Source organism: Telopea speciosissima, chromosome 2, assembly GCF_018873765.1.
Source record: "Telopea speciosissima isolate NSW1024214 ecotype Mountain lineage chromosome 2, Tspe_v1, whole genome shotgun sequence".
In the NCBI taxonomy this organism is placed as follows: domain Eukaryota; kingdom Viridiplantae; phylum Streptophyta; class Magnoliopsida; order Proteales; family Proteaceae; genus Telopea; species Telopea speciosissima.
In genome coordinates, this window is record NC_057917.1 from 51,817,310 (window position 1) to 51,837,487 (window position 20,178).

A 20,178-nucleotide genomic window follows, 5' to 3' on the forward strand; every position below is an offset into this window, starting at 1 on the left:
TTTATACCATTTGAAATCGTGTAATTTTTTACATTTGAGGTTTGATAATTGTTCAGAAGACCTATCCTTGAGTCTTGTGGGATCTCCTAAAAAATACTTGGTTATACTAAAAATTAGAGTGTTTACTGACATCTTCAAGCTGGTTGGTCTCCTATCATAATTGGTAGACCTTGTTCATTAGTTTGAATGGCATTTAGTATGGATTCTTTTTCGGTTGGGCTGAGAACATTATCCCACCAACCTTTAAGTTGACACGTAAACCCGAGAAATGATTATTTACTGCTATGGCTTGATCAGGTATGTTCTTGATCCGATGAGCATTGCTCACCATGGTCATTTCTTGGAGTTTGTTGCTTGATTATAATCCGACATACCATCTATGTTCCATTCATATATGGTACCACTTTGGTAATTTGCTTGGGAAAATTCCTTCTTTGTTCAATTTGAAGGTGCAGGTAAGTAGGTCTAGGATAATAATTATTGTTCATATATGGGCTAGTAATAGCATTTACTTGTTCTGCTCCTCCTCATCAACTGGATGATTCGAGAGGAATCCATTTGTTGGATGTTCGCCACATTGGAGCGAGCTTCCTTGTGTTTCCTTTTGAGGTGTATAGGGACAATCAAATTTTGCAATCTTGTGGAAATTTGGCTTACTAGATCTCTGTTTTCTTGAGTATTTAAGTTTTTTAAACTCTTGTTCGAAATCGTGAAAGGTTTGAACAGAGTTGTTGTTGTTGTTGAGGAAGTACTAGCTTGATTTAGAGACGTTGGTTCAATAGGAGTGTCTTTTTGAACTAAGTTCTCTATTCTAATTAGTTGACTTCCTATGGTTTGTAAATCTTGGTTTGTGTAATTTGTTTGTTCAATAATTTTCTTGGACCCATCGAAACACCTTCAATGGATCTAAAGGGTGTTGCCAAGATTTACGTGTTGTTAATTTTTAATTTAACATTTGAACCAGGAGGGTGTATTGTCTCTATGGTCTTGTCATCGACCAATTTCAGGTGTGGTACACCTTCTTGCTTGGCATTGATGTTTGAAAAGGGATAAGGAATGTTGTTATTACTTGTATAGATGTCTAAATATGTAAAGAACATAACATCTACCTTGATGGTTCTCATTTTGTCATACGAGAGGTTCTTGATTTCTTGTTGTTTTTCTTTCGAGAAGTAGCTAAAAAACCATTCTCTTTTTCGGCGTTCTGGGTGAATTGAAATCTATTACGAGTTTGGGTTTGTCTATCTCATAGTCTTCTCTTTGTTATGGCGACAACTCTTGCTTCGTGTTGCATGTCGATTTGAGTTAGTAATTGGTTCATTTGAAGGAGAAGACTTGTTAGGCTATTGTTCATAAATTCCTTGGGTGACATTCTTGTTAATTTGAGTTTGTAATCCTAGAATATGTAAGGACCTTATTTGTTCTTGTAACCTTTGATTTTCTAAGTGGAGACTTGTTAGAGAACTAGAGGTTGAAGCTCTACTTGGGACTTGGTGAGTTTTCAAACTCTTCGAGGATTTGGTTTTATTTGTTTATCTTTCCTGCGGAATGTTATAGTAACCATTCCGTCTGATCTTGGTTTATAGATTCAACGTCCTTTGTTGGGTTCAACAAGTGACTACGGGCAAGAGTGCTGGAGACACCATTTTGTCGGAAACTTAATGTCTTTCCGACTCCTTTGTTTTAGGGTGTTGTTCTTGAATGGACAAAGTCCGTTTCTATGAACGTGGTTTGTCCTTTGATAGTTCTTCTTAGAGCCTTGGGTCTTAAAGTTCTCATGGCCTTGTCTTGGATTCTATGGATTATAGCAATTGGTATAGAACCTTGTTTCATCTTGTAACCACTTGTAAGGATGTTAACTTTTAAGGTATCCGGAAGATTTGCATCATTTAAGGATAAGTTTATGCGGGTAACAATTGAAATAAAGCTGGGCCTTTGTGAAGACTTGTTTCTATCATCCCTAGAAGGGAATCATCAAATTGCGAGGAACCTTTGATCCACGAGAGCAAGCGGGAGGGCTACGTTGAGCCCTTCCTGTGCGGGGTTTGATGGCTACTTGTATAAGTCCTATATGGATATAATTAAAATCCTTTTTTAATTTGTTAAGATTTGAAGGGTCTAAGAGTTGGATCTCTTCCATATACGGAGAGTAATTGATAGTTTGTTCTACGGTCTTGATAGTTTCGGTGAAACTATACCATTCTTGTTTGTAAACTTCTTTGGTTGGGACCTTAGGTAAGGTCCGATTTTGAAAGGGCTGATCAAGGTCACTTGTTAGAACTTCATTACTAATTATTTGACTTGCGAACTGAAGTCGCCGACTAGTCTCGAAGACATGGTTCTACTAAGTCTACTCATAGTTATCGGAACATATCCCCTAACTAAGGTATACTTCCATCCACCAAAGGGTGAAGGAGATCTTAGTTGCTAATTAACAAAGGTCTTACCTCTTGCCCAACGGCCCTAAAAGCCAACTAATACTGCTAACGCCAACTCCCGGAGGACTGTAGGAAAGTAAAATAGAAAAGAGAGAAGATCTTAGAACTAAGGGTAGCCTAAATAGAGTTAGGCTCGATGCCGTAGAGCCCCACTGGTATCGAGCCTCAACTCTATTTAGGCTACCCTTAGTTCTAAGATCTTCTCTCCTTTTTCTATTTTACTTTCCTGGCAGTCCTCCTGAGTTGCGTTGCAGTATTAGTTGGCTTTTAGGCCGTTGGGCAAGAGGTAAGACCCATTTGCGGTTAATTAGCAACTAAGATCTCCTTCACCCTTTGGTGGATGGAAGTATACCTTAGTTAGGGGATATGTTCCGATAACTATGAGTAGACTTAGTAGAACCATGTCTTCGAGACTAGTCGGCGACTTCGTTCGCCAAGTCAAATAATTAGTAATGAAGTTCTAACAAGTGACCTTGATCAGTCCCTTCAAAACCGGACCTTACCTAAGGTCCCAACCAAAGAAGTTTACAAACAAGAATGGTATAGTTTCACCGAAACTATCAAGACCGTAGAACAAACTATCAATTACTCTCCGTATATGGAAGAGATCCAACTCTTAGACCCTTCAAATCTTAACAAATTAAAAAAGGATTTTAATTATATCCATATAGGACTTATACAAGTAGCCATCAAACCCCGCACAGGAAGGGCTCAACGTAGCCCTCCCGCTTGCTCTCGTGGATCAAAGGTTCCCGCAATTTGATGATTCCCTTCTAGGGATGATAGAAACAAGTCTTCACAAAGGCCCAGCTTTATTTCAATTGTTACCCAGACATAAACTTATCCTTAAATGATGCAAATCTTCCGGATACCTTAAAAGTTAACATCCTTACAAGTGGTTACAAGATGAAACAAGGTTCTATACCAATTGCTATAATCCATAGAATCCAAGACAAGGCCATGAGAACTTTAAGACCCAAGGCTCTAAGAAGAACTATCAAAGGACAAACCACGTTCATAGAAACGGACTTTGTCCATTCAAGAACAATTCACCCTAAAAAAGTGAGTCTGGAAAGACATTAAGTTTCCGACAAAATGGTGTCTCCAGCACTTGCCCGAGTCACTTGTTGAACCCAACAGTGACGTTGAATCTATAAACCAAGATCAGACGGAATGGTTACTATAACATTCCGGAGGAAAGATAAACAAATAAAACCAAATCCTGAAGAGTTTGAAAACTCACCAAGTCCCAAGTAGAGCTTCAACCTCTAGTTCTCTAACAAGTCTCCACTTAGAAAATCAAAGGTTACAAGAACAAATAAGGTCCTTACATATTCTAGGATTACAAACTCAAATTAACAAGAATGTCACCCAAGGAATTTATGAACAACGAGCCTAACAAGTCTTCTCCTTCAAATGAACCAGCTTCACCAACTCAAACCGACATGCAACACGAAGCAAGAGTTGTGTCATAACAAGAGAAGACTATGAGATAGACAAACCCAAACTCGTAATAGATTTCAATTCACCCAGAACGCTGAAAAAGAGAATGGTTTTTAGCTACTTCTCGAAAGAAAAACAACAAGAAATCAAGAACCTCTGGTATGACAAAATGAGAACCATCAAGGTAGATGTTATGTTCTTTACATATTTAGACATCTATACAAGTAATAACAACATTCCTTATCCCTTTTCAAACATCAATGCCCAGCAAGAAGGTGTACCACACCTGGAAATTGGCTGATGACAAGACCATAGAGACAATACACCCTCCTGGTTCAAATGTTAAATTAAAAATTAACAACACAGAAATCTTGGCAACACCCTTTAGATCCATTGAAGGTGTTTCTGATGGGTCCAAGAAAATTATTGAACAAACAAATTACACAAACCAGTATTTACAAACCATAGGAAGTCAACTAATTAGAATAGAGAACTTAGTTCAAAAAGACACTCCTATTGAACCAACGTCTCTAAATCAAGCTAGTACTTCCTCAACAACAACAACAACTCGTTCAAACCTTTCACGATTTCGAACAAGAGTTTAAAAACTTAAATACTCAAGAAAAAAGAGATCTAGTAAGCCAAATTTCCACAAGATTGCAAAATTTGATTGTCCCGATACACCTCAAAAGGAAACACAAGGAAGCTCGCTTCCAATGTGGCGAACATCCAACAAATGGATTCCTCGAATCATCCAGTGATGAGGAGGAGCAGGAACAAGTAAATGCTATTACTAGCCCATATATGAACAATAATTATTATCCTAGACCTACTTACCCGACCTTCAAATTGAACAAAGAAGGAATTTTCCCAAGCAAATTACCAAAGTGGTACCATATATGAATGGAACATAGATGGTATGTCGGATTATAATCGGCTAACAAACTCCAAGAAATGACCATGGTGAGCAATGCTCATCGGATCAAGAACATACCACGATCAAGCCATAGCGAAATAATCATTTCGGGTTTACGTCAACTTAAAGGTTGGTGGGATAATGTTCTCAGCCCAACGAAAAGAATCCATACTAAATGCCATTCAAACTAATGAACAAGGTCTACCAATTATGATAGGAGACCAACCAGTTGAAGATGTGTAAACACTCTAATTTTTAGTATAACCAAGTATTTTTTAGGAGATCCCACAAGACTCAAGGATAGGTCTTCCGAACAATTATCAAACCTCAAATGTAAAAAATTACACGATTTCAAATGGTATAAAGACACATTCATGACCAAGGTCCGACTAGGGAAGATGCAAATCTCCCCGTTGGAAAGAAAAATTCCTTCTTGGGTTACCCAGTTTATTTTCGGAAAAACTCAAACAAAAATTAAGAGAAGAAAACAATGGGGAAATACCTATCAAACCCTCACCTATGGTGATCTCATAAGCCTAGTACACAAGGAAGGATTAGCCTTATGTACAGATATCAAACTTAGAAAACAAATTAGAAAAGAATCAAAATCCTACAAACAAGAATTAGGGGATTCGTGAACAGTTTGGTTTCGATTCAAAAATCACTGCTCAAAAGAAACATAAAAGCCATAGGCATAACAGAAAAATAGATATTCAAGTAAGTACAAGACAAGAAAAGAACCGGATAAAAATTTAGAAAATAAATCTAGCCCAAAGAAACAGAGACCTTACAAAAGAACTTTCCAAAAATCAAGACCAACTCAAAACACCAAGATCGGTTGTTACAACTGTGGTAAACCAGGCCACATAGCCAAACATCGTAGACTAGCAAAAAGATCAACTCACTCATAATGCCCGATGATACCAAAATCCAACTCTTAGCCGATTTGGGTCAAAACAGTTCCGAGAGTGAAACAGAAACCCAAGAAAATGAGTTAAACCAAATTGAGTCAAACATGATAGTGATGAACAAGCTTCTCCTTGTAATTGTAGCCAAGGAGTTTTCGCAAAAATTGTGATGATTAGAATCATCAAAATCTATAAACATGATACAATCAAGTTCGGACTTAAAACCTTTAACAAACCGAAGAATTTCTCAACTTTGTTGATCAAATCAAAGATAAACATACCAAGACTTTATACCTCCAACATGCCCAAGAACTCTTACAACAGGTCTCATCAACAAAACCCCAAACTAAGGCAACCCCTTATAACATAAAGAATATTTATAAGAAGTTTGACAAAACTCCTACTTCTTCTCAAAATCCGGATCAAGTTAAAATTGCCAGTTTAGAAGCTACTACAAATGATCTAAAGCGAAATAAAAATATAAAAGGACATAGCAAGTTTAAAGAAGTTTCAAGAAAAATCGAATTAGAAGAAGAAGAAGACAACGAAGATACAAACTTTACCAAACAAGAATGAAGATTTTGTTGATATTATTAACAAAGTCAAATGCCAACGATGGTATGTCAATATTACTATTGTCATATCATCAGCCCATAAGATCAAGACTATAGCCCTGGTTGACTCAGGAGCACAAATGAATCGCATACAAGAAGGGTTAGTCCCAACCCAATATTTTGAAAAGACAACTCAAAAATTAACGAGGAGCAAATGGCTCAAGACTAAACGTAAATTATAAATTATCAGACGTTCACATCCGCAACCAAGGAGTTTGCTTAAAACAAGTTTTCATATTAGTAAAAGACCTTAACACTGAAGTTATTCTAGGACAACCTTTCCTAGAACTCATAAAACCTTTCACTGTTTGGATCAAGGAATTACAACAACTATCCTAGGTAAACAAGTCCATTTCAGTTCTTTGAACAAGCGAACAAAAGAAATAGACTGCTCAAAACAGAGCCATTTTGAAGCGACAACTATAAGTCAAATTCAAAGTAAACAAAAACATCTACAATATCTAAAACAAGAAGTCAACCATAGGACTATTGAACAAAAACTCCAAGAAAGAACGGTTCAAAAACAAATTTCTAATACCAAGGCCCAAATTGAGAAGGAACTCGTCGTGAGTTTCCTCGATGCCTTTGGCACAGACATAGGCACATTGTTCATCTTCCCTATGAACCAAGCTTTTGAGATAAGGATATCCCTACAAAAGCCAGACCTATTCAAATGACCCAAGAACTACAAGAAGTTTGTAAAAAGAAATTCAAGACCTCCTTAATAAAAATCTAATCAGAAAAGCAAGTCACCTTGGAGTCGTGCGGCTTTCTACGTTAATAAAAACGCTGAAATAGAAAGAGGAACACCCGGACTTGTCATAAACTACAAACCTCTAAATGAAGCATTACAATGGATTAGATATCCTATACCAAATAAAAAGAATTACTTCAAAGACTTTACCAAGCCACAATCTTCTCAAAGTTTGACCTCAAACCGGATATTGGCAAATCCAAATCCACAAAGAAGACCGTTACAAAACGGCTTTACCACACCATTTGGGCATTATGAATGGAACGTAATGCCTTTTGGTTTAAAAAAATGCCCCTAGTGAATTCCAAAACATTATGAACGACATCCTAAACCCATACGGCCAGTTCATAATAGTCTATATTGATGATGTTCTAGTCTTTTCCAAATCCATTGAACAACACTTCAAACATCTTAGGAGTTTCTTCCACACCATGAAAAACAGTGGTTTAGTTCTTTCCCGAGAAAAAGATGGAGTTATTCCAAACCAAGGTTAGATTCTTAGGGCATTACATTTACCAAAACCAAGTCATCCCTATAGAAAGATCTATAGCTTTTGCAGATAAATTCCCTGATCAAATCCTAGACAAAAAACAATTACAGAGGTTCCTAGGAAGCCTAAACTACGTCAGAGATTTCATCCCTCAAATTAGCCAATTATGTAAAGATCTTTACTCTAGGCTCAAGAAAAACCAAGCCCATGGACTTCAAACCATACAAAAGCGAGTTCAAGATATTAAAAAATTAGTCAAGGAAATCCCTTGTCTAAAACTTGCGAGATCTCGCACTTTTCAAGATAGTTGAGATCGATGCCTCGAACTTGGGTACGGAGGTATCCTTAAACAAGTCCAAGATGATAAAGAACAATTAGTCCATTTGCTTCAGGAGTTTGGAACCCAGCCAAAAAATTATAGTACCATTAAAAAGAAATCCTTTTGAGTTCTTTGCATCCAAAAATTTCAAAGCGATCTTCTAAACAAGAAATTTTTAGTAAGAGTTGATTGCGATGCGAAAAACAAGTTTTGAAAAATGATGTTCAAAATATTGCTTCAAAACAGATTTTTGCAAGATGGCAAGCCCTTTTATCGAGTTTTGATTTTGACATAACTTACATAAAAGGAGAAATGAATTCTATTCCGATTTCTTGACCCGTGAATTCTTGCGGGGTCCTAAAACATTTCTATTATCATGGCTCCAAAGGAGCCCCCAAACCAAGCATAAAATCAAAGGGTTCCTATGCCAAACCTACTTCTTCAAAACAACTAATCAAAATGTCCCCTTCCAAAACAGTAGTTGAAAGTGTTCCCTTCACCCAAGTCGTGGCTAGTCAGTCCACTCAAATAGTTCCTAACACAAGGTCATCTCAACGACTCTCTAGACCAAGCTCCTCCACAACAAGTGTCCAAACCAGTTTCTTCCCAAAACTTACCCAAGAGTCAAGTATATCCTCAAACAAGCCCATCAAGACATTTTTGCCCTTGATGACCAGTTCACTAAAGGCTGCAACACGCCTGTGGAAGTAGCAAGAAGGGCTTTTTTCCAAGGTTGGGATTTCTATTCCCCAAATAGTTCAAAAAGTCAAGAATTCTATGAGTTCATCCTAGTTGATACGGATTCTATACGTATCAAACAAAATTTCGACAAAATTGATCCTAGTCCGGTTACCCATACTTCATAACCATTTTACAAATTATCAGTTCAAAAGATTGGGGTACACATCCCCTCTCTACAAAGAGGTTCTCTCAAAACTACCAGCCCCAGGAATACCACTATTTTGACTACATGGATGCTTGGCACCATGCTTTCCTGTTTCAAAATAGCAAGAACCAACATTCCTGGTTCTTTTGTTTCGACTTCAAGTTCTCCAGCCCAATTCCAAATTGGTTCCCTCGTTGGTGGGCCGCCTTTGGGCCAATTAGTGACATTTTGCCAGATCAAGTGTTCGATGCTTTAAGCATTTATTGCCAGCACACCGAACAAATTCCTGAACAACCAGATCTCCTGAGGTTCTTCATCCATTGCCGTCTGGCTTGGATCGTTTATTGGGAGTATGCAATTGGACAATCCGAAGGCCCCGATTGCTCTACCCCTTTTCTACAAAGAAACTTCAGAGTCAAGTGGTGGGACAAGTGTGATCTGAGAAGGTGTACCCCTGAGGCCCTTACTCAATCCCTCACAAAAGCCAAAACTCAAGCGGCCCTCACTGAAGGATCGGACAAATCCAGTAACAGTAGACGCCTCAAGCTAAAAGCCAAACAAGCTGAGATCGAGGCCCAGCTGGCTGCCCTCGATACTGAAGAAGAAAAAGAAGAAACCAGTTCAAGTGTTGGGTCCATTGACCCCCACCTCCATGAAGGTCAATATGCCCAAGATCCAAATGATGGGCTGGACCTCATCGACAACGATTCTCTTCAACAAGGTCCACCGGAAGGTCCGTAAGCCAAACATCAAAAAGAGTGGGCCTTTAAGCCCATGGGTTAGTCTCCAAACCCTGATATTGGAGAATCGTCAGCCATGACGACATCATAAAAATGGCTCAGCAAATGACACGTGGCTGTATCAAAAGTCGTGTCCCAGTCACTATCTCTGGTCCTAGATAGTCAAGCCACCACTGGGCCCATTCAAATACAGTGAACCATCTAAACCAAACCAATGAGGAAAACAGTGTTTCGACACGTGGAATGCCTCGGTGCGGTTTTTGAAGCTTTTTCAAAGATTCCAAGTTCTACCAACAAAGTGGTGAATAGTAAAATTGATTTTTCTTGTAGCACTACGGACCAAAAGCGCTTTCGGCGCCCCGCCTCCAAAGTCAAGACTCGGGCCCACGCCCACATGCTTCTACGCTCTACCAAAGATGCCTTCAAGATAAGGTTTGCTTTCGGTGGAAAAGTAAAGCGATCAAAGCCTCCAAAGCTCTATAAGACCCCTCTTCTTCTCCATAGAGAGGCAGGAGAATCTCTAAGAGAAAAAGAAAGCACGCAAGACGTTGTAGCTCAGCTCTTCAAGTTCTTACACCAAGTTACTTCAAGTATTTTTAATTTTATTTCTTCAAGTGTAACTTCAAGTTTATTTCATCAAGTGTTCTTCAAGTCTGTAACTAAGTTTCATCAAGTGTTCGTCAAGTCGTCAGAATCGCAAGTTTAAGCCTTTATCTCGAGCTTCAAGTTTCCTTCAAGTAAACCCGTAAGTGAATAGTTATCTTCAAGCTTTCTTCAAGAGTCCCTGTATATCAAGAGTGTAATTCAAATTCTCCAAGTAATATAAAATTCAAGATTTTATCTTTTATCTTCAAATATTGCGCTCGGCCGCTTCAAGCACAGCATGCCAGAAGGCTACCGCAAACGGTAGACCGCCGAGGTTACCCCTCCGAGTGCCACGACTGCCCAAATTAAGGGCATGCAGACACCTGCTAAGCACACACAAGTTTTATTTCATTGACCTCTTTCAAGTTTTCACTTGCATATTTATTTCATTACTGCATATTTTATTTGGTATCCTGAGAATCCTAAATAGAGTTAGCCTATATATATATATATATATTTTAAGATAAGATATCATTAATGGTGGAAGAATTGAATTTAGCTGTAAAAATGTGAGAAAACTAAGTAGTGAAACGAATGGTCCCTTTATTTTTATAAAAGAATAATTAATGCAACATTGAGGGGGGGTTTATCATGGATAGTATTGTAATATATTTTTTTTAAATTTTAAGATAAGATGTTATTAATGGAGGAAGAATTGAATTTAGCTTAAATTATAACAATTAATTGAGGGGGGGGGGGTTTATTGATTGTTCAAGGAATAATGGATAACATTGCAAATTATTTTTTTTTGGTAAGTTAAGATGGGATTATTTTATACATTGGAAAGTGGGGTTTTATAGATTGTTCAATGAAAAATGAGATTATTTTACTCTCTCTTTCTAATTTCTAATTTTTAATTAATAATTAATAATAATTATCTCTTATTGAATTTATCTAAAAAACGTGAGAAAACTGAATAAGGAAACGAGTGGTCCCTTAATTTTTATAAAAGAATAATTAATGTAACATTGAGGGGGGATTTATTAATGGAAGAATAATTTAATTTAGCTAAAATTTATAACAATTAATAATTAATAATTAATGAAGGGTATTTTTAAAATTATAACAATTAATTGAGGGGGGTTTATTGATTGTTCAAGGAATAATGGATAATATTAATAAAAAAAAAAAGATTTGGTAAGATAAGATGAGATTATTTTATATATTGAAAAGTGGGGTTTTATACATTGTTCAACGAAAAATGGGATTATTTTACTCTTTTTATAATTTTATAATTTCTAATTAATAATTAATAATAATTATCTCTTATTGAATTTATCTAAAAAACGTGAGAAAACTAAGTAGGGAAACGAATGGTCCCTTAATTTTTTTAAAAGAATAATTAAGGTAACATTGAGGGGGAATTTACATATGGAGGAAGAATTTAATTTAGCTAAAATTTATAACAATTAATAATTAATTGAGGGGGGTTTATTGATTGTTCAAGGAATAATGGATAATATTATAAAAAAAAAAATTTGGTAAGATAAGATGAGATTCTTTTATAAAAATTAGTAAAGTTGCACGTGCAAATGCACATGTTTGTTTTTTTTCATGTATGTATCACTGAAATGAACACCCAACATTTTAGATGTTTTACTTAAATAATAAAATTATTTATATAAACAAACATTACAGTAATCCATTTTTTCTTTTATTTCTTTAAAACTTTTTTTTATTTTATAATACATTTTTAATTGTGTCTTAGTAAAGACATTGAACAATATTTAAACTATACTTCTAGCTTAAAATCAATTGTGTCATCCAGATATAGCAATAACACTTTAGAAATGTTGTTCATAACATCTTTAGCATTTTTTTTCTATCAATTAATGCAACATTGAGGGGGGGGTTTATCATGGATAATATGGTAATGTTTTTTTATTTTTTTTTTAAGATAAGATGTTATTAATGGAGGAAGAATTGAATTTAACTGAAAATTATAACAATTAATTGAGGGGGGGTTTATCAATTGTTCAAGGAATAATGGATAATATTGTATTTTTTTTTTTTTTTTTGTAAGATAAGATGGGATTATTTTATACATTAGAAAGTGAGATTTTATACATTGTTCAACGAAAAATGGGATTATTTTACTCTCTTTATTAATTTCTAATTTTTAATTAATAATAATTATCTCTTATTGAATTTATCTGAAAAAACGTGAGAAAACTGAGTAGGAAAATGATTGGTCCATTAATTTTTATAAAAGAATAATTAATGTAACATTGAAGGGGGTTTATTAATGGAGGAAGAACTTAATTTAACTAAAAATTATAACAATTAATAATTAATAATTAATGAAGGATATTTTTTTTGGGCTTATTAAGATCGTTGAAGGGTTTTTTTGGTATGAAAAGATTTGCCATGACTTTTGAATTTCTACATTTATAATATAGTAGTATGATATATATATATATATATATATATATATATATATATATATATAATATAGAGTGAGAGAGAGAGAGAGAAGGCTATTTATTTTCCTAGAGATGATTTCCTACTTCCTAACAGTGGCAATAGTCCGTCTTGGGCTTGGAAAAGCATATTGATTGGGCGAGAGGTGTTAAAAAAAGGGCTTATGTGGCAAGTTCAAAGGGGTGATAAGATTCATATCTGGCATGATAACTGGTTGCCGGCAGGCCGAGAGTTTAAAGTTGAACATCCTAAACCCCCTGGTTGTCCTGTTGAATGGGTTGCTGATCTCATTGATGTAGACAATCATGTTAGGAGGGATGATTTGCTGACTACGTGGTTCCATCCTAGTGATGCAACTAACATCAGGAGGATCAAACTCCCCCTCCTGCCAAGGCAAGATGTGATGGTGTGGGGAACAGAGAAGAATGGAACCTTTTCTACTAAATCAGCGTATCACTTGCTACTCAATGAAAGGGACCAGAGGGCTTCCAATAATGCTACAACTTCTAGACGGCATGGCTGGGAAGACATTCATCCGAAGGTCTGGAAACGACTTTGGCAGATCAAGACAACCCCTAACATTAAGAATTTCATGTGTTGTGTCTGTGCTGAGGGGTTACCTACAGGGGAAGGCCTACATCACCCAAATCTTCCAATCGAGCCTGAGTGTCAAAGATGTGCGATACATATTGAATCTAGCAACCACCTTCTGTTTGAGTGCCCTTTCGCAAGAGCGGTATGGTTTGGCAGTAATTTAAGCTTTCTTCTTCCTTCTACTCAACCGACCTTGGCGCGCGTGCTACAAGACTGGGAGAAATTTCAGTTCCCTTCAAAGGAACGTGGAAAAGAAGTCTTGTGTCAAGTTGCTTATACTCTGTGGCACATCTAGAAAGCTAGGAATGAGTTGCTGTTTCAAAGACTCGAGGTGTCTCCTATGGAGGTGGTGCAAAAGGCACAGAGGGCGTATCAAGAGTTTTGGGAGCCTACTAGCCCCATGCGAGAACCTTCAGCACCACCGCCACATGTGACAAATCAGTATAACCAAGCCTGGGAATGCCCTCCAGCTGATTCTGTCAAAATTAACTGTGATGCGGCACTCCCTTTGGACTCGGAGTTGGGTGGTTTGGGAGTGATTGCTCGGAATTTTATGGGTGCCCCTATCTTTGCTTGTTCTAATCCTGCAGCTTTCTTGTCACCGCTGCTGGGTGAGGCCTTAGCAGTTAGAGAGGGTCTCCTTTGGGCAACGACGCGTCAACAAGATAAGGTGATCGTGGAATCGGACAACCTGCAGCTGATCAATATTCTAAATGGCGCTTCTTCACTGTGCCCCCTTCAGTTACAATCTATTGTCCAGGATATTAGTCTTTTATCCAATAGTCTCACAAGCTGTAACTTTCGCTTTTTATCTAGGGAAGGTAATTGTGTAGCCCATTCCCTAGCTGGGATGACCTGATCTGTTGCAAGCCGGACCGTTTGGCCATGTTCCACCCCTTGGCTCCTGAATTTATGTAATCAAGAGTCCTTGGCTCCAGCTTGCCTTGCTCAATAAATTAGTGTTCACCCAAAAAAAACAAAAGAGAGAGAGAGAAGGATTGAACAACGAAATTAGCCCCCACCGCACCAACAAATTTTATTATGGGTGAGGATTGAACAACGAGATTACCCTATTTTTGGATCTGGATAGGGTGTTTTAATGAATGCGGAAGAGATTACTAATAAAGTACAAAATGAATATAATAATGCCTCATTTTGAATCAAAAGGGTAAAAAATAATAACATTTCACTTCTTTTGGAGAAAAATTCCTCCGAAGTCTCAACTGGATTGTGGTAACGAATGACTTCTCTAACACATGGCATTAGAAAAGATTTTGTGGGGGTCCAACTCCCTCCGAACTTTGTTGTACGTATCAACTGGAAAGCGCTTCTTTAATCTCTCTTGGAGGGTTGCAAGCTCTTCCTTGTCCTTCGGAACCTGCACAAGTGGAAAAGAGGTTGTTTGCAGAAAAATAAAGTAGGTAAACATGTACACACAACGGAGGACAATTCCCCTGATGTTCCCAGCCTGCTTTTTCTTATGGTTACTTATTCCTAAAAGATCCAAAACAGAGTTCAGTTAGGGTGTACCAAGTGCCCGAGGCTCCCACCACAGCGGGGTCTGGGGAGAGTCCCATAATGTACGCAGCTTTACCCCTGTTTTCACAGAGAGGCAGTTTCCAGACTCAAACCCGTGACCACTTGGTCAAAATGGAGCAACATAACCATTGCACCAAGTTCAGTACAGGAAATAAAAAGTCCTCTCGATCTTCTTTCCCCACTCTCTTACCTTTGGCATGGGAAAATACTTTGTAACCTTGCCAGATTCTAATCCTAAAGCAGTTGAGTCCACAACATATCATGAGGTATATAGTTAGCTAGAATTCCAAATTATCATAACCATTGAAGTTCAAGCTATGGAAAGGGTCCTCCAGGTCCAGATGCCAATGTTTAGACCATACACTCCAAAAATGTATGGGCACCCATAAATTTGATACAACTCATTCAAAGCAGAAAAATATGAAAGGTGTGAATCATACCTCAATCTTAGCCCAATGTTCATAAGAAGAATATTCATCCCATAACCGTGACTGAGTCAAGCGCCTGTAATGGAAGAACTCCTCCGTAATTTCCTTTCTCTGGCGGGCATCCATTGTAGGAAGGTACATGATTATTCCCACCTAATAAGACAACCAGGTGTAGCTCAAGAACATCATTCAACTGTTTATTGGAAAGCTGGCAAAAGATGTGTTTTAAGTGTACTTAATATTCCTTTCATTGGGCCAGCAAGAAATAAAAAAATGAGTTCAGGTGGTAATGATTTTTATTCACTTAGCAAGAAGATGCAAGATAATTCAAATGACTCAAACCCATGCATACATTTAATATTTCCTCTAGCAGTCTAAAAATTGAGATAATAGACAGCAAATCGTTGTTTAACAATACAATAAGACAGCAAGAGGAAGCCCAATCATGATTAAATTTATAATCAAAGTGAATGACGCATTACCCAAGAGAATATGTCTTCTTCCCCTGTGCTTGAAGTAGGACTCACAGGGCTCTTACTCCGTGCAGTCCACCTCTGCTCTATAGGAGCAGGTGCTGGTATCCCTTCCCTCTCAATGAGCTGCTTCAAATCTTCAATGTATTTAAGGTCTTCCATGCTTGGCTTAGGTAAGGTTCCTGCAGGGAAACAGGTCTCTGAGACCCATTGTTGGCCACCACAATCAAATCCCAGAATTTCATCACTCCAACCCACTCTGTAACCCTCGGACTTCTTCCAGAATTCAGCTTCGGCATGATTGACCTTTATGACATGCTCTTTATTGAGTGGATCAAGTGAAAGAAGTTTATCCCTCAGTTCAGTGAATGAAAGCTCATTTATGCCTGGTTCATTACTTGGTGAAAATTGAGCAGCTGTTCCTACAGCTCTGCATACAAATAGAATGACGATTAGTTAATTAAAATAGCCATAGTAGCAACATAAAAAGTAGTATATGAATAAGCTAAATCTCAGGGGGAAACAATGGGAAAACAAAGAGGTAGAAATGTGAAAAACCTAACACTGTAAGCTGAATCTAGGCAAACAAGCCACCAGATTTAGATGGAATCACCAGAACCAGGGAACCATTGTCATCACTCATCACATTAACTACAACTAATGACTATAATTTACATACAAACTGGCTATACATAAAATATAATAACAATTATTCTAGAAAGAAAGAATATAGACTTGAAGGAACAAAGAGGAATGGTTACATTAATTTGTTTCAGCAATTCTGTTAACTATTCAATCCAACATTTAATGAGATCCTGGATCCACTTAGAGGTGATCTCTTCGAATGAAAAAGGAAAATAGATTGAAAACATAGCACCAAAAAAAAGAACTGTCAGACAGCTTTGGGCAACCAAAACATGCAATGGAAGGATCTTCGAAACAACAATTGCAATAAGTTCATAACAATATTACATCTCTGCAGTATCATTTACACTTAATAAATAATGAACAATGGCATTACGCATATTTCTTGAGTGACTCCTGGTAGAGTTCACGAACAGGCTGTAGTGCTTCATCCTTTCCATATTTAGGTTTGTACTTAGTTGGACCTCTCCACTTTGAAACAGGGTTGCAACTCACAACCACAACTGTATCTATGTATGGAATCCTCAAGTATTTCACATGCTTATTTTCAGCGAGCCTTTTCCTGCAAAATGATAGCAAACAATATGGTGATTCATGAACCAAATACTTTTTTACAATATGACATGTGATTTAAAAGAATGCCACGGAAAACAACCAATTAATAGCTTGTGATCTGATGACAGAAAAATTAGATGTTATATATGGATAGAGAAACTAAGTACTTGTGATTTTTTCTATTCTCATTCATATCAGAGACAAATGTATGCTCCACAAGCTCGAGTCTCTCAACACATTGGATTGTGACTTCAGCAATCACTCCAAGTCCCCCAAGACCAGAACGAGCTAGATAAAACAGTTCCGGATCTTTTTCTTTTGAAATCTCTAGTGTTCCCTTGGCGGGAGTAACCAGCTTCATGCTGATCACTTGCTCCTCAATGGGAGGCAATCTTGTACCAGTACCATGTGCACCCACCTGAAAAAGTATTAGTACAAAATAGAAAACTGAGATCCAAACTATGGAGGAGGTGATTTGTATTAGAGTATTTAGCAGTCATCTGTTTGTCACATATTTTGCAACAAGATGGAAAAATTATTTGTTCATTATATAACAAAGACCACCCATGAACAGATTTCTGTGCCCATAATGATGCAACCCAAAGGTTCTATCCGCTCATTTCAAAAAAAATACATAATGGATAACCAAACAATTCTGATAAAGAACTATATTGTATTAGAATGACAGTGTTTGAAGTCAAATAAGAAGTAGAAGCAAAATGCCCCAAAAAATGAGAGATCTGATACAGAACTAAGCTATTAGAAATACAAAGCTTTTACAACAGGAAACTACATAATTCACAGTTGATAATTGATATTAAAATATTTAATATGTAAATAAAAACTGTATGGATGAAGATTTATAAGTGAAGCATTACCTCTAAAAATCATGGATGTAATGATTAGTGGGGAAAGAAAATGGTGTACATATTCACAGATGCCTACAGCAGCAAAGATCCCAGAATCTGGAGATTGCTTGTAACTACATTAATGGATAAATGGCAAACATCCATGTGTTTCTTTTTTCTCTACTCAGAGCAATCAATAAAGGTGGTGTTTATATGTAGTGTTTTTGGGTCCTCCAATTCAATTTCATTTTCCAAAATCAACAGAATCAAGAAGAATCACCTGAAACTGGTTTGAGTGCATAGAGAAATTAGGCAAATTAATGGGAGAAAAAAATTGAAGAATGAAGGGTCTTTGGAGAGAGCTTGTCAAAATTTAAATGAACCTTGTATGAAAGCCAGGGATCTTGGAAAACAAAAAACAAAATATTTGAAAAAGAAAACTACAATACTTCTACTTGTACTCTTTTTTTTTTTTTTGTATAAAATAGCTCTTTAATAAGAAGATAAACAAAGGGTTAAAAAACCATATATAGCTCTCTAAAGATCTAGAAACTTCCCTAAAATTGAAGACAAAAAATACCATTGAAAAGTAGGTTTACTTAATGACAATTTCTTTATTAATTAGTTATTTATATGTAGAAATATCACCAATAAAACATATACTCAACTTCCTACACACAAATGTGAGTTAAAATTGCATGAAAATACAAAATGTGTAAAGTTTCAAATAATGACACCAAATGGAACAATGAAAAAAATATACCCAGACACTCCCTACCATTCTCACTCTCACACCTTCTCACTGCATTCAACCATCGCCTTACCTCTCTCCCTCTCATCTACCCCCCCCTCTTGTCACCAGACAACCCCTTACTTTCGTAGCAGATATACTCAGTTCTTTCAATTCTGTCCTCATTGACTCTGTTGTCTTCTATTTCCTGAAGTAGATCTTTAACCAGAATCATTTGTCAATGCAGGCTTAATTACAGCCTGCTACCAGCAGGCTATTTAGGACTTTTGATCCTTTGCCTATGCATCAACCCTGCGAACTCTAAGCACCCGATTCCTGATCTAATTCATTCTATACGTTAAACAACAAAAAAGTTAAGAAACAATTATCAGGCCCATTAATGCCTCCAAACAAAGGAGAGTGCTCCTAAGACAACAGAGATTCATTAAGTACTTCTACATGGGATCAAGGTATCATTTGCACAATGTAAACGAACTATCTGGGTACCAATCTGCCTAGAGAAACCTCTATAACACTTCCTTTGAAAGGAGGATAAAGGGGCTCAAAAGGAACCTTAGGGGAAAAAATTACCAACATTGAGCTGCAAATCTAAATTCAATTCCTCCATTTTACGCCAAATTCTTAAGTTGCAAGTAATCCACAATGAAGTTATGGGAGAGCGTTATTGAAACCCACTTAAGAAAGGAAACTACTATTTCAGAGAACCAATTTGGTTTTAAGTCAGGAAGATCCACGATCGAAGCTATTTTCTTACTTAGTTGACAAAAGGAAATATATAGAGAGGGCAAGAGGGATCTCCATGTGGTCTTTTATTGATCTAGAAAAAGCCTACGCTAGAGTCCCTAGAGAGTTAATCTGGAATATACTAGAGAAGAGCAGGGTGTCAGGTAAATATGTGGACATAATTGAAGATATGTATGATGGTGTGATGATTAGCTTCAGAATTGTGGGGAGTCAAGGTAGTGAATTCCCAATTACAATTGGCTTACATCAAGGATCATCCTTAAGCCCTTATTTGCTTGTGAATATCATGGATGACTTAACCAGATGCATACAAGATGAGGTTCCTTGGTCTATGCTCTTTGCGGATGATATTAGTTTGGTGGGCGAGACAAAAGCCGGGATTAATGCCAAGTTGGAGCTATGGAGATCAACCTTGGAATCAAAAGGTCTTAAGATAAGTAGAACTAAGAAGAATCTATAGTGTGTAACTTTAGCTACACTAGGATAGATAATGAGGTGGTGAATATTGATGAGAGGGAGATTCCACAAAGTGTTATTTTAGATATCGAGGCTCAATCATAAACAAAGATTGTGACATAAAGGATGATGTTGCCCAAAGGCTTAAAATAGGATGGATAAAGTGGAGAGGTGCATCTAGGGTGTTGTGTGATCGGCGTATTCCTTTAAAACTTAAAAGAAAATTTATACGTTTATCATACGACCAGGTATGATGTATGGTGTGGAATATTGGACAATTACGAAGTGTCATATAAATAAACTATGTGTAGCGAAGATGATGAAGTTGAGATGGATGTGTGGGAAAAGTAGGAAGGATAAAGTAAGGAATGACCATATTAGAGCTGAGTTGGAAGTAGCTCTGATTCATGATAAGCTTAGGCACTGTGTGCGGGGTTGGCCTGATCATGCATACACATCATCACAAGTACTCCATGGGTGGATACCATGGGCAGGCACTCGGAGCCTAAGCGGACAAAGAGTGTTTCCTCTGTAGGTTTGGTTACTGGCAAGGACCACGGGCTAGCAGAAG

The 20,178-nt window shown here is 37.1% G+C and overlaps 1 protein-coding gene across 1 annotated transcript; it reads right to left on the reverse strand.

Annotated features, from left to right (window-relative positions):
* Positions 1-14,417: 14,417 nt before the first annotated feature.
* On the reverse strand, positions 14,418-19,014 carry LOC122650837 (L-galactono-1,4-lactone dehydrogenase, mitochondrial-like). The gene is made up of 6 exons (XM_043844211.1): positions 18,982-19,014; positions 16,976-17,226; positions 16,630-16,815; positions 15,618-16,038; positions 15,148-15,288; positions 14,418-14,546 (listed from the first exon to the last, which is right to left on the reverse strand). Exons 1-6 carry the CDS (start codon positions 19,012-19,014, stop codon positions 14,418-14,420), a joined length of 1,161 nt encoding a protein of 386 aa, XP_043700146.1.
* Between the last annotated feature and the right edge of the window lie 1,164 nt (positions 19,015-20,178).

Coding starts and splice junctions, on each gene's coding strand:
- LOC122650837 (XM_043844211.1), bottom strand. CDS start 19,014: ATGGAGGAATTGAATTTAGATTTGCAGCTCAAT. Junction 16,816..16,975: donor GAGAATAGAAAAAATCACAA/GTACTTAGTTTC, acceptor ATCATTTTGCAG/GAAAAGGCTCGCTGAAAATA. Junction 16,039..16,629: donor GAGTCACTCAAGAAATATGC/GTAATGCCATTG, acceptor ATTTGTATGCAG/AGCTGTAGGAACAGCTGCTC.